General features: G+C 42.7%; 1 protein-coding gene across 1 annotated transcript in view; it reads left to right on the top strand.

Moving 5' to 3' along the window:
- The first annotated feature begins 8,929 nt into the window (after window positions 1–8,929).
- Window positions 8,930–14,643, top strand: part of nr3c2 (nuclear receptor subfamily 3, group C, member 2) — an 85,248-nt gene continuing 79,534 nt past the window's right edge. The window contains exons 1-2 of the mRNA XM_069665926.1: window positions 8,930–9,296; window positions 10,845–12,665. Coding sequence (XP_069522027.1) covers window positions 10,864–12,665 — 1,802 coding nt within the window. The 5' untranslated portion in view covers window positions 8,930–9,296; window positions 10,845–10,863. The remainder of the gene's footprint in view (window positions 9,297–10,844; window positions 12,666–14,643) is intronic.

Here is a 14,643-nt window from a genome sequence, read left to right as displayed (position 1 = left end):
TTATTTGTAATGTTATAAATACCCACTAAGTCTGCTCAGAACCTGGGTGTCACAACTGACGACCAGCTAACCTTTAAGGTTCACGTGGCCTTGATTGCTCGGTCATGTCGATTTGCCCTGTGCAACATCAGGAAGATCAGACCCTACCTGTCAGAGCATGCAACACAACTGCTGGTACAGGCTCTCGTGATGTCACGCATTGATTACTGCAACTCCCTACTGGCAGGCTTTCCTGCATGCACGTTCAAACCTCTGCAGATGATCCAGAATGCAGCAGCGCGACTGGTCTTCAATCAACACAAAACGGCACATGACACTCTACTGGCCCCCAGTCACTGCTCACATCACATTCAAAACCCTGTTGCTCGCTTACAAAACAGCAAGAAAAACGGCTCCTGTCTACCTGAACGCCCTCATCCAGGTCTACACTATGCTCTGCCAATGAAAGGTGCCTTGTACTCCCATCACAACAGGGCCCTAAGTCGCTAGCTAGACTCTCCTCCTCTGTGGTCCCCGGTGGTGGAACGAGTTACCAAACTCCACCAGAGCCAATCCCAGCTGTCATTGGGCGAGAGGCGGGGTTACACCCTGGACTGATCACCAGTCAATCACAGGGCTGACACACAGAGACAGACAACCTTTCACACTCACGTTCACACCTATGGGTAACTTTGGAGTCACCAATGAACCTAACGAGCATGTCTTTGCTGTCTGTGGGAGGAAGCCGGAGCACCCTGAGAGAACCCACGCATGCTCGGGAGAGAACATGCAAACTCCACCCAGAAAGCTAGCTGTGAGGCGACAGCGCTAACCACTGCACCATCGTGCAGCCCATATATTAGAATAGATAACTATTTTTAGAGTTGAGTGAGTGATTACTATTCTTTGTATTAGTTGTGATAAGTATTTATTGCATGCTTTGTTTGTGTTTTCTACCAAGTGATCATCATCTTTAGTCACGTAAAATTAAAAAGCGTGAGAACAGAGGGGCAGGACTAGTTAGCCATGTAAGCACTTTAATCAGCCTGTCTAACCAAAGGTCACATGGAAAGGTAGTGAAAGACAGGAGGAGGAAAAAAAAGGCTAAATTTGTTTTCACAAATGATCAGCACAGACAAAACACACACACCTACGCGAATGGCGCTAAAAGTCACCAAAGACCCGAGATGATACACACCACAGTTGTTTCCATACGCAGAGCTTAGATGAAAGCTTCAGATGGGGTTCACATCACTACACCATGCCTGCGGATGTGTGTGCTGTATGTGGCAGACAGGAGCAGAAGGCAGCATTTGTAACTGACACACAAACAGCGAGACAGTGCATCAGAGTAAAGGTGGCTTTTTTTAATCCTCTCCCCTCCTGTTGTCTGCTCTTTTTGTTCCTACTGTATCTCTACATTACATCCCGGGCAGAGTGACACACTGAGCTTCTCCGTGTCTCTGGCTGTTGTTCTGATGTTCTGTTTGTCTCAGGGCTTCACCTGCCTCATTCCTTCAGCCCGAGTGTAAAGGATACTTCAAGAAAAGGACCATTACTGTAATGGAAGTGTGTCGACAGTGGCAGAAGTGTGTCCATCCTTTGCTTGAATTTGATTTTATATTTTTTAAAAAGCTACACAGACTCAGTGGATGTAGCCGTTGTTATGGTAGCATTTTATTCGTATTGTACAAAAGGTTGGAGTATAAAAGGAGCAAGGGGTAAGCAAACACTAACACTTGCTTGGTTAGCAAGACACGTCAATAATTCATGGTGTTTTTTTGGATGCTAATTTTGGCCATTTAAAACCTGCTTTAAACAAAAGTGTTGTTGTCTGCAGCTTGCTTCTTTGCTTCAAAGTCGTCGACAAAATCACTTGATGCAGGTTTAAGTTACGATAGCAATGTGGTTGAAAGTACATTTGTACGGTGGCTGACGAGGGCAATCACGCTGCAACGGCCGAAACCGTTTCCATTGTAAGAAAACGGGCTGCAAATTCAGAAACGATGCCAATTCAAAAAGTCCAAAACACATGCAACGATGGAAACACACTGCACAAGAAAAAAAACGCTGCAAGTCAACATTACAGGAGTGCTCCAGGCCTGTAGGAGCGTGCGGTGTCACAGGTTTATAATTGACGGGAGACAAAGAGAGGGATGACTCCTACAATTCTGGGTCCTTTCAAATTAAGAGGCACATATTCTCCTTTTTACTCCACCACATTTTCTCTCCCTCTTTAATTAGGAGTTACTTTGAGGAATGACGTTTTCCACAGAAACACACGTCAGCTTTTACACAACTATAAATTAAAGTATTCAGAGCACGGTATTATTTTATATCACATCATTTTTGCTGATGAATTCATGTGGAAGTATTTTAAAGTTGTAACCGGTAAAGATTAGGCTCATTTGACCTACATCATACAGTATATTAATAAGTGTGAGGTTTGAGATCCAATTGCAGACTTCAGCATATTTAACAAACAAACACAAAAGGCAAACAAAGAGGCTTACTTAGGAATAAAGTCCAGGAAAATCAATGTCCAAAAGAAAACAACAAGGTCCAACTAAAAGCCAGGAAGTAAATCCACCCTGGAAACAAGGATAATGTATATTGACAAAAGGTTCGACGAAGATTGACGTAAGGTTTCACAGGGAAAGACGGAGGCGAACTGGCACTGAGACAGTGGAAGACAGAGGCTGTGTCCAAAATGGCTTTCTACATACTACATACTACATACGTCATACAGCGTTCGGCAGTGTGTAGTATGCTACAGTCTCCGGTTTTGGAAAGCGGAAGTAATAGACCGCCAATAGCAAACAGCTGCTTCTTTAGCTGCTCGAATGCTGCTGCCGTCCGACATTTCAACTGCTGTTGTGACGTTCCAGCGCTTTGCATTGTGGGATACAGATTGGTCCGATGCATACTGGAGATTTTTTCCAAATCAGTATCCGGGTATTTTTGGCATTCTGTGAATGTTGCTTTTGTTTGCAAACTGCATACCACATTTTGGCCAAATCAGTACGTACTGCTCGTATAGTATAACATAATACAGCCAAAGACTAAATAGACGGGAGAGGTGAAGGTAATCAGGCACAGGTGAGACAATCAAGGGGCAGGGGACGACTAACACACCTTTATGGCTACTTTTTTTTTTTTCTATCTTTGATTTAAAACATTCAAAGGCTGAGCATGATATCATGTTGTGCAAGGTGGATTAACAGAAGTCGATTCATACATAATAGTTAATAACCTCGCAGGTTTTCTATAAAGCTGTGCCAAATTTCTTGTGCAACAATACCAGATTCATATTTCACAACATAAATGTGCAAAATGCAATCTGAAGCTCACACTACCTTGGCATCCAGAAGCTGCGGAGACTGATAGCAAGCACCAGGAATATCAATTCATAATGTACTTGACACAGTTTTGTTGAACAACACATTATTTAGTGATAATTCTCTGCATGTTAATAATCTGATCTGAAGCCAGGCTGTAGCCTATACGCCGTGTTCCCACTGAATATGTATTTCTGACTACGCGGAGGATAAACATGTTATTTAATCATCAACATGTTTTCAATCGTCATTGCTTAAGTAGGATGAACAAACCCCAGGTGGTGTACACATAGTACGGGAGACTTCTTTTTCCGAGGGGAGGCAGGCTGAATGCATATCATTCAGCGTTTAAAGGATACGTGCCATCCGTGCAGTGGGGCAACTTAAGGTGAACGGCAATCTGTGTCAGAAGGGACGGGAAGGCGGCCTTGTTTATGTTGTCTGAGTCTCACATGAAGAGTTGGCACAACATGCAGGATGGATAACACATCAATTAAGACAATGCACGAGTATTTTAAACACGTTAAATATATCTCTGTACCTACCTGAGATGCTGCAGTTCTTCCCTAACAGATTTTTTAACTGCTCAGGAATCAGTGCCTTACTTGAAATGTGTCAACGTTCACACTCATGCAGTCACACTTGAACGATGCCGTCTGTAATTTTGCCACAGGCTGAATGAATTTAAACTTTGCAGTGTGGTTATGTAACTCCTCAACTTTTCAATTATAAGACAGCTTTCCAACCAGTAATGCTATAGCTGTTATATTAACTGCTTGCATTGGACAGACAGGTGAAAGCGTATAATTTAACTTCATCGTATAAAAATGATGGAGAAAAAAAAGATTTCCTTTTGCGTTTCCTGAATACGATTTCATTCAAAATAATCCCTCAATAATCACTAAACACACGCTGTATCAACCCAAGGCTCTGCCGACACTGAGCATGTATGCAGACTTCTTAAAACATGCTAGTTCCCATAGCAACACTTGTAAAAATTCAATACCATATATTCCGATGTCTGACCTTCATTAGCAAGAGTCTTGTCATTCAACCGAGAGGTTATTCAGATATGTCAGCATGTACCGGCCATCCTGAAGTGTGCCTCAGACTAACAATGGGAACAGGAATCTCGTTCAATAATACTTGTTAATTGGAAAATGTATTTACTATGGAAAATGTGCACAGTGTGATGTGGGTAAGTGTTGATGTGTGAGATTAGATCTCAAACCAACCACCTATAATACTGACCACCACAGTTAAGGGGCAAAACAGTTTTGATATCACAGTTATTTATTTTTGCAATAGTTGATTAATTGAATCTGTTGATTCTAAGACTTTTCTTGACCTAGAGAGAATTATCTCTAAATCTGCCATTCCCCTTATTGCTAAGTAGCATTTTAGCGTAATTTAGCTCTTGCCCTTGTTTTGGTTTTGCAGCCTTAAATGTTACTGTTCGGGTTTGACTTTCACTGTCCCATCAGTGTTGCTTCAAGTCCCATCAGGCAGCTGTTTTCAGTTGAGAAACTGTATTAAACCCACTGTAAGCAAACTGAACAGCACCAGATGACAGACAAGCAACGTTAGCAACAAGCTGGTGAACGTGGCTAGCAGCTAAACGGAAAGACATTTCCACCAGGGGTCGGTTGAGGGTAAACAGAGAAAAAAGAAGAGTTAATATCGACTAATGGATTAATCCGGTGCCCAGAAGTACAACTCCTGATAATGCTAATGTTCTCTAAGTGCTGAAAACGTAAGGTTAGCTAACAACGTCACAACATCAACATGTATTAGCTTGTTTACACTGCTCTCTAGTCGCTAATAAAACCTAATCTTGAGGGTATGATGTTTAAACCACAGACTGTATTAAAAAAAGAGAATTTGCCACTTTGTTTGTTTATTAGCTTCCATTTTTAAGCCTCCAGTTTGGCATTTTGTTTGTCACCATCTTATTTTTGCCACCTGTCACCTACAAATCCTGTTTTGAAATGAGTGGCAGGTGAAAAACAAACAAACAAGGACCTTAAAGGAACCCATCTTCTCATCAAGAACCAAAAAACAATCCTGACTGCTATGCACTGGCTGCCACAAATTTATCAATGTATGGGAAACTCTGAACAAGCTATCAAGCTAGGTATGTTCAGCGCAGACACCAATACCTGCTAATTAGCTAACAAATGAATACTGGAATTCTCTCACAAAAAAGGTGGCGCACAGACTCCTTGGACGTTATTTCAGTACGTTTAACAGCACAGAGAGCTATATGTCTGATATTTACACGAAGCATTTCACTAAAAAACTCGACAAATACGGCCGATATGTCAAGTTCAGTGACTGGAATAAGTTGAGGTCGCACCCAGCAGCTAGCTAGCAGATCCCACCTGTCATTCAACACGACCACACAACTGCAAACTCTACTTAGAGTTTACTTAAAATAAAAACAGGAAACAGATTACCTTGGGAAAAGTAAGTAAAAGAACGTAACTGTGTCAAGTCATGTATAAAGATGTGAGCACTTAATGCATCCAAGTTCACTGTAAAACCTGATAAGCTAGTTCAACTCAAACCATTTGAGGAAACCTAACTCTTTAATTTATTGTAACTTAAATTAAGTAAACAGTACTCATTCCATTCAGTGTATTGAAATTAAAATGAGTGGGTATTTTTAACTAATCAGATTAACTTAGTTAAGTAGTTTATCTCAACTTAAAACTCTCCTGTCTGCTCATTTCATTTGAGGAAACTGATTACCGTAAACCTTTTAAGTTGCATTAACACGAAGTAAATACCACAAGATTCGGTGTATAAGACGTGCTTTTAACTATTTATAGAGGAATTTATAGTTTTTTTTTCAACAGCTTCCATGTCATGTTACCCAGTGTCCTCAAATCAATGTCAGATGTTAATGTCCTCACTTGGACAAATAAGACACACCTCATGATAGTGGATTTTATTGCTGTGATAATTTATATGAATATTTTATGTCAAATTTTATTGGGTTTTTTTCTAAATTTTTTCTATTTTCTAAAACAGACATGCAGCTGCCACCCTTACAACAACCAACGTTACTGTAGACTGCCAGCTAAACAAGCCTTAAAATTGAGTGTCACTCAAAATGAATGATTACCACAATAATCATTTTTGAGTTACTGCTAATTCATTGGGATGAATTACGTCAAATTTCTTCGTTAAGTTAACTTACTTCTTTTATTCATAACTTTACGCCTTAATATTATTTAGATGGGGGAGTTATATAAATGTGATTTCTTGTTGGCCTCTATGGGGATTGACTCACTTTTGGAGTCAGCCTCAAGTGGCCATTTGAGGAACTGCACTTAGAACAAAGAACAACAAAAGGCTACAGTAGCAATCAAACACACTTTTTGGATGCAAAGTCAACGCTTAAACATTTAAACCAGTCAATCAAAGCTGTGAGAAAGACAAGGGAACAGCAATCACTTCCTCACCTCTGGGATACTTTATGACTTAACATGCTAATGGAGCTAAAGGATGACAGCTAAACTGGAGCAATAAGCAACTGAGAGATGACAGCTCTGACTGGCTTCTTCCCTGATTAAAACTACATCTGTAATTACCCCACACGATGGGGACAGGATCTTCTGCTGAGTTGAAGAGTGTTTTGTTTTAGAGTTAACACGCTCCAATTCACCTGTCCCCACGAGGCAGAGCATGCACCTCTCTGTATGCCTTTGGCCCTCTCAGCTCCTGGAGTCGTCTGCAACGTGTCTAAACCGGATTGGACGTCTGCTCCTAATCATAGCAATCATTCACTCGAAAGAATCCCCCCACTCTGAAAAGATGGCTATTTTTAGCTCCCATGCATGTTTACATATGAATACACATACATGTATACGTAGCATTTTTCAGCCTGGTTTGATTATCATTGATCTGACTGCTTAAAAGCTCAGTGGGATTCAATGGAGCTTGAATTTTGAATTCTTACCAATGAGGGAGGCAATTATTACTGATTTTATATCAGCCGTGTTCTGCTGTCAGTCTGCAAATTCTTATGCCTCTGTCACTCTGGGAAAATGATGTGATGCAAAGCTAAATTAGATTTGCTCATGATGTGTTTGACTGGCACCCATTATGTGCAATGGACAAGTGGGAGCTGCCTGAATGGGGGTGGGAAACATTGGTTATATCTCAATTCTGCTGTGTGTTTTTTTGAAGCAGGTCCCCATTCATGGGTGATTAACAGGCAGATCAGGGAGGTGGGCAGTGTTGCTTGGATGGCTTTGACTAATCTAACTGCTGCTGCTGCTGCCTCGCCTGGGTAATAGCTACAGGCTGGCTCACAGAAACCAGACAAGCAATGAAGAGAAACATTCAAACTACTGTATAGCGCTCCACTCCAAAACAGGCTAAAATCCTACATTATGCAGTCACGTGAAACGCTACAGCATGTGATTGACTGAGTGGCAACTGCAGAGGTTAAACTGATTATTGGATGTTGCAGGAGTCAAACCAAAGTTAACCACATCAACACCAGGCATTGTGTGCAGTTAAAAATATATAACAGCTTAATCACATGTTAGAGTTGCAACCAGTAGGTTGTTGTTGGTGTCACAGAGAAATACAGGCCCTGTACCAAACTCCTGTTACCTAAATTACCGTATGCAAACTTGACTGTATCTGAGTTTTGAACTATAGCCATGTATCGCTTTAATCCATTATTATTTAACCAGAGACAGGCTTTTAAGCAACATTTAATCTATCATGCAACTTTAAATATTTGAGTGAGTTCCTGACATTACAACACCAGACTGTAGGCAATGTCTTTTGCTTCAATTTCAAAATAAAATCCCAAAAATGTGCACTACATATATCATAAGAATATAACTTTTAAGGATTTTGTCACACATTTCCCTGCAAGTCAGTTTCTTAATGCTGGTTGTTTATGATTCATGAGCAAAGACAACTTACTTGATAACTTAACTACATTTGAGGCATGGAATGAAGACTTTAATCATAGTTTGACATGGAGTGAATTACCGTAAGTGACAGCTTGACCACTCAATAGACTTAGGCTTTTTGACCAGCAATAGAAATATTGCTCCACCTAGTGGAGGCAGCCGTTATGGTGTTAACAGGGCAAAAGCATGACTTGATTTACAGTACAGTGACTCCTCACTCAATATTTGCAGGGTTTAAAAAGATCCATGTTAAGTGTAAAGAAAGGCTGTGGAAGGCTTCAGCACCATCTTCTCTTTTATACATCGAAAATGTGTCTCTACGTGCGCGAGCTCCTTGGCGAACCTTTAGAGGGGGCACTAGAAAAGAAGAAAAAATAAAAACAGGATAAAAGAGAGAGAGAGAGCTGGTGATTTAACACCGTCGGAAAAGTGTGAGAAAAAACTTGGAGGAAAGAGTCAAATTCAATTTGAAAAAAAGAGTGCCTCGCGCTTATCCTGAGAGTTTAATTCAACAACGCTGCACTGAGCGCGGTGCCCTATTTCCAGGCGGCTCTGTCTACCTGCGCTGAGCCCCTCCCCTCTCTCTCTCTCTCTCTCCCCCTCTTCCTCCCCTCCTCCTCCTCCTCCCCCTCCCCTCCTCGGAGTTTGTGTTGCACTCGTTGCAGTAGGAGGGTCCATGTGCACAGAATGACGTCTGACTTCAAGTCCTAACGACTCCTTCGTTTGTTTTTAATACTCTTTTTATCCGGGGCCCTGAATCGGTAATCTGCAAAATTGCGGCCATAATGTGAGATGATCTGCGGCTGTCGTCCGACCCGTCGCTGTGCTTCGTCCTGTCAGGAGCAGCGGCTCGCTGTGGAGGATTAATACGCAGTTCTCCAGTGTGTCTAGCTGTCAAACTGAAAACTATGTATTGGGAAGAGTAGACGGAACACATTTGTTGATATTTATTGACTTTGCTTTGCGTGTCTTTTTTTGTCCTCTGGATTATATCGCTGCCCAGCAACACGGCCACCTGACAACTCTGAATGTCGTAATTAAGGTAAGGAGAGGACGGAGCTCGCTGTTTGACTGGACATTTTAATTTCGCGCTGGCTCTGGGATTATAATGAGAGCAAACTCCTCACTGTTCACTCGGATATAAACTGCATACATACTTTGCATCCGCGGTCCATTTGCTAAGAGAGACAAATATAATAAGTTTAAAGCGGGACCGTTAGCCCTGCGTCTGCTTCATAATAAAAGTCGCCGTAAAGTTTATGTACTTTTTGTGCGACCTAAAATAGCCACAACATTTTTATTATAATTACAACTGGGATTGAATATATATATCTGTACGCACCTGTGCTGTCAAATTCCTCCTAAAAATGTGACTTAAATAATTTATATCGTCTTCCTTCTGCACTCGGTGCTGCTTTTAATGTGAAAATCCGTTAATGAAACGACTTTCACGCAGCAAAAACTAACTTTAGCAGCATTAATACAGCAAAAAGCGTCCTTAAGTATTTATTCTGCGCAAACGCAAAATGGAGCGAGAGTTGCATGGTGTGCACTGCCAAGACAATCACGGCAGGAGCAAGAGGCTGGAAGTATCATGCTGACATTTATTTAATGTTTCAGTTGAATGTAAATGTATGATCTGCACATAATGCGAACGGGATATTTTACAGGCAACCTGAATAACTTTCACTCCGATATTCCTGCTGCTCCAGAGCTGCGAGCCCGAGTGCACCGTAGCATGCAAATTGAATATTCAAAGATCAACCTAGAAAAATGCAATTTTATATCACTCTCTTGTGTCAAATGTTACATTTTTAGTTATTTTGCTTTTGCACATGACACGGCTGCTCTGGCTGTTAAAGCAACATTTCAAGTTGTGTCGCAGCTATGTTGTGGCTGCAAGAGCAATAACTATTGAGTGACAGCTTTCCGACCAATCCGTGGATGGCCTGATAAAGCTGGTGGATTTCTGGCTGAGCCGTCCAATAGAAGCGCAGCAGAGGTGGGAATTTAAACCCAGACGACGTCACGTAGATACATTAACCCTTGCAGTGCAGTTTTCTTCCAAGTTATCAGACTGTGCATCTCATGTAGTTCAACGATGAAGGAGCTCTGTCTGTGAGACTGAGAGAGAAAATACTGCACAGACTTGTCTTGGACTTTTTCCAGAGTAAACAAATACACAGCATAGTTTACGTTTTTGTCTTGGTGTTCTTTAAAAGTAAGTCTTTGTAATATAATGAGTGAGATCTGAGTTATTTGTAGATACGTTCTTTTGTACATCTTCACACAGACCTTTCTTTGCCTCGCTGGGTGTTTACCCACTAAACAGAACTAACTGCTTTGGCATTTATCCAAAACTAGAGTATATTTACACTCTAGATTTAAGACGAATTTGCATATTGCCTAATACATAATTTAGTGTCACATGAGATGTGTAATCTTTGCCAAAAGGTAAATGTCATTGAAGAACCTGCCACTCAACTGGTGTTATTAAACCAATGCCTTGTGTGCAGCTAGAATATAACTAAAACTACAGCACCGTGAACTTCTCTAATTGGTGTCCTTATTTCTTGTCCTTATGCATCAGGTGAATCAATGAGCCAGCAATGGAGACCAAAAGATACCAAAGTTTCTTTGATGGAAGCGACACAGAGAACAAATGGTCGCAGGTCCCCGGCAGCATGGAGCACTGCTGCAGCACAGAGGATTCAAATCTGACGAGCAGCGATATCCTGATGGACATAGTCAATGTGAGCTGCCCAGCTGGAAGCCCGGCCACCGACTGCAAGGACAACAACACAAAGAAGCAGGAGCAGCCAATGGTCCGGCTCAGCCAGAACCAGCCATTTGTTCTCCCACACTTCAACAACTCTCTCCATGGTCATAAGCAGGAAATGGACTCCAAGGAGCTTTCCAAGACTGTGGCTGAGTCAATGGGTCTGTATATGAATGCTGCCAGGGAGGCGGACTTTGCCTTTAGCCAGCATGGGGGCAGTAGCAGCCCCGGGAAGATGTTTCCAGTGTGTGGACGGCCTCTAGAGGAAACTCAGTGTGGTTCAACAAAGAGCCCCAAGTTAAAGCCATTTGGGTTTCCGCAGCCAAGCACGACTCCCAGAGAATGCACCACTGGCACTCCGGTTAGCTCGGCTTCAATGCTGGCTTCATCTTTGTCCTGCAGCCCCCAGACCTCCAGTTCCATCTCCAGCCCGGGCAACAATATGGTGTCGTCCACCACAAGCCCTCCGACATGCTTTGGACCAGTGTGCTCATCCGTCAATAGTCCTGTCAGCCAGACGTCTTGTGCTGCAACTCTGGCCAACATCAAGCGCAGGAATTCAGCCACATGTAGCCCTGTAGAGTCCAGCACGGTGGGCTCACCACCGCTGACCAGCCCGCTCAATGTCATGAGGTCGCCTATGTCCAGCCCTCAGAGCATGAGCAGCGTGAGATCGCCTCCGTCCTGCAGCACTACCTGTAACATTAGGTCATCCGTCTCAAGCCCAACAGGTGGCGGCTGCACCAGCACTGCAAACAACTGCAACGCAATCAGGCCGTCCATCTCCAGTCCGGCCACGGGTGCCACCATGGCGGTCAGCAGCCCACAGAACCCCTCCTCAGCTGGGTTTCCTGTGTCCAGTCCTGCTGGCGGACTGGGTTTAGTGCAGAATGACACCAACAGCCCGGAAGCAGCCGGTCTGACCAGAGACACGGACTTCAAGACCTTTGAATTCCCTAAAGTAGAGATGGTAGACGGGGAGGTTTTCAACGTCGGCTTAGACCAGATGGGCATGGTTAAGTACATTAAGAACGAGCCTGGAACTGACTTCAGGAGCATGTGTTTGGGCAGCTCCAAATGTAACATGAGTAGCACACCTTTTATCACACAGATTAAGAGTGAGCCCAACAGTGACGAGGGATGTATGAACCAACACCCCTATGTCGAACATTCACCGTCTCTTGGTCTCTTTCCTGCATCCGAGACCACCTATTTGTCCCTGAGGAATAACATTGACGAGTACAGTCTTTCTGGTATCTTAGGACCCCCTGTCTCCTCTATGAATGGGACCTATGAGCCCGAAGTGTTCTCCAACAATGTCCTGTCCAAAGGGGTTAAGCAGGAGACCACTGATGGCAGCTATTACCAAGAGAACAACAGCATGCCCACATCGGCCATTGTTGGAGTTAATTCCGGCGGACATTCATTCCATTACCAGATTGGAGCGCAAGGAACAATGGCTTTCACGCGGCATGATGTGAGGGACCAGTCCAACCCTTTGTTGAATCTAATTTCGCCAGTAACGGCGTTAATGGAGTCGTGGAAATCTCGGCCGGGCATGTCACAGGGGTCATTGTCGGGCAGAGGTGAAGGATACCCGGGTCAGAACTGCATCACAGAACACATGACCAGGTAAGGAGAATAAACATGTCTCTATGTAGGCTCCCTTGTAGTGTATCTCCGTCAGATCTCCGGCTTTCAACAGATGTTTTATGAGTTAAATATGGTTTGTTACCTTTACAGAAAGAAGCCGTGTTCATTTTGCCCAAATGGTGTTTCTTTTTGACCCTCCACCTGTACAAAAGCTTTCTATCTAGAGGATCAGATGGATGGAGGGCCAGTCTGTTACAGCGAGACTCATATTTCACAGGGGATTTAGGGCGTTTGCTTTGAATAGTGCAAAAATAAAAACAGCAGCAGGGCTTGGGAAAGGCAGCGGGATGCTGGCCGGGGGAACAGGAATTAAAGGACGGGGTCCAGGTCATTGTTATAGTAGCATGTGATCACAACATCATCTGTGCTAGCACTGCCCTGTGCTCTACTGTAACACAGAGGCAAAGTTTACCTCTTATCAGGCTCCTGTGTGTACGTACAACAACAAAATTTATTGGTCTGTTATCGGGAGGTCCGGAGAAGACCTTGTGTAATGCAAATATCTGTTTTTATGGGCCCCCGGCCATTGGCAGCATCGTAAATTATGAATGATTGATCACATGCTTTTGTTGCCAAACTGATGAAATAAACAGTTGCTTTTGTGAGGGTGGGGGTGAGACTAAACAAACAAACTGAAGGGGAAAAAATCTATAATAGCCGTCAATCTGGCAGAGTACAACTTCGACACAGCTGTTTTGCTTTCACTGTTTTCTGGTGTCCTAGCTGCATGTGAGGCTGAGGGAAGTAAATTATCAGCAACAGGATTAATAACAGTGAATATCAAAGCCATAATTTAGACCATGAAACACATGGTAACACTGTTAAAATACAGAAGTATTTATATTCACCTAACAGTGAGACGTGCGGCTGTATTTTAGCAGTAAATCTAAAGAATGGCTTTTTGTCCTGTTGGGGTGTGATATGAATTTTATGTGTTTCAATAGCATTTACTGTCTATCGGTGTTCTTATAAAGTACATTGCCATCATCTATTTATGCATGGGATGTTATAAATTCACAGTTTTTATAAGCTGGTGCAAAGACGCACTAAAACAAGTCATAAACGACTTCCTGTTTACTTGCACGGCAGTAAGAGAAGTGCAGTATTTGGGCTGCCGCTGCTGGGATGTTGATTTATGTTTCTCTGCTACGTTCGACTGTGACTCGAGAATGACAATTCAAGACCGACTTTGGGCAGTGATGTTGCACAGAATCCCAAAATGGAGATTTATTACAGAAAAAGTTTTTCTAATACGATTTATAGAAACCAACTTTGCAGATCTTTTTGATTGTTTTAGCATTTTGTGTTGTATTTTTTCCCATTTCCTGGATTGCGGGAAGAGACGTTTAGAGGGAGGGAAAATGTGTGTATTTATTTACACTTGGCCTGACCTGATTATCTTATCTTAAGTTTTTTTATATCTGATTTCTTTGAAATGTTTATTCAGCTTTATACGTACAGTACACTCTCCTCTTGAGAGTGGATACTCGGTCTGTGTGTCTGTGCGCGCGCGTGTGTGCTATAACAAGGCTCGAGGAGACTGATACAGCCCCGTTACCTTGGAGGCGACCCATATGGCAGGAGCCAAAGCGATGTTGACGGGATCACTGCCACCTTGGTCCTAATGAGATCCAGCTTAGCCCTAATGTCAGACAGGATGACAGTAAGAGGTGGGCCACATGGCAGCCAGCCAGGGAGAGAGGGAAGCAGACAAACACAAACACACATATACATATATACATACAATTAATGCTCACACACACACTAATATAGAAATATAGAAATGTCTTACGTAGAAAAAGAATCCTGCATTTATTAAAGGTTGCCGCCTACTTTCAGTGTCCTCTTACAGCAGTAGTATGGTATTGATTGACAGCTATACTTAGACATAAACACGGGCATATTGTATCCCGCCTGAAATCTGAAATTGCACTGCAGGAAATCTGTGGCACTGTCG

The sequence above is a fragment of the Semicossyphus pulcher genome, unplaced genomic scaffold, assembly GCF_022749685.1.
Source record: "Semicossyphus pulcher isolate SPU_LCO1_2020_fin unplaced genomic scaffold, fSemPul1.0.p SCAF_17, whole genome shotgun sequence".
Taxonomy (NCBI): Eukaryota; Metazoa; Chordata; class Actinopteri; order Labriformes; family Labridae; genus Semicossyphus; species Semicossyphus pulcher.
This window is presented reverse-complemented; position numbering and strand designations above follow the sequence as displayed.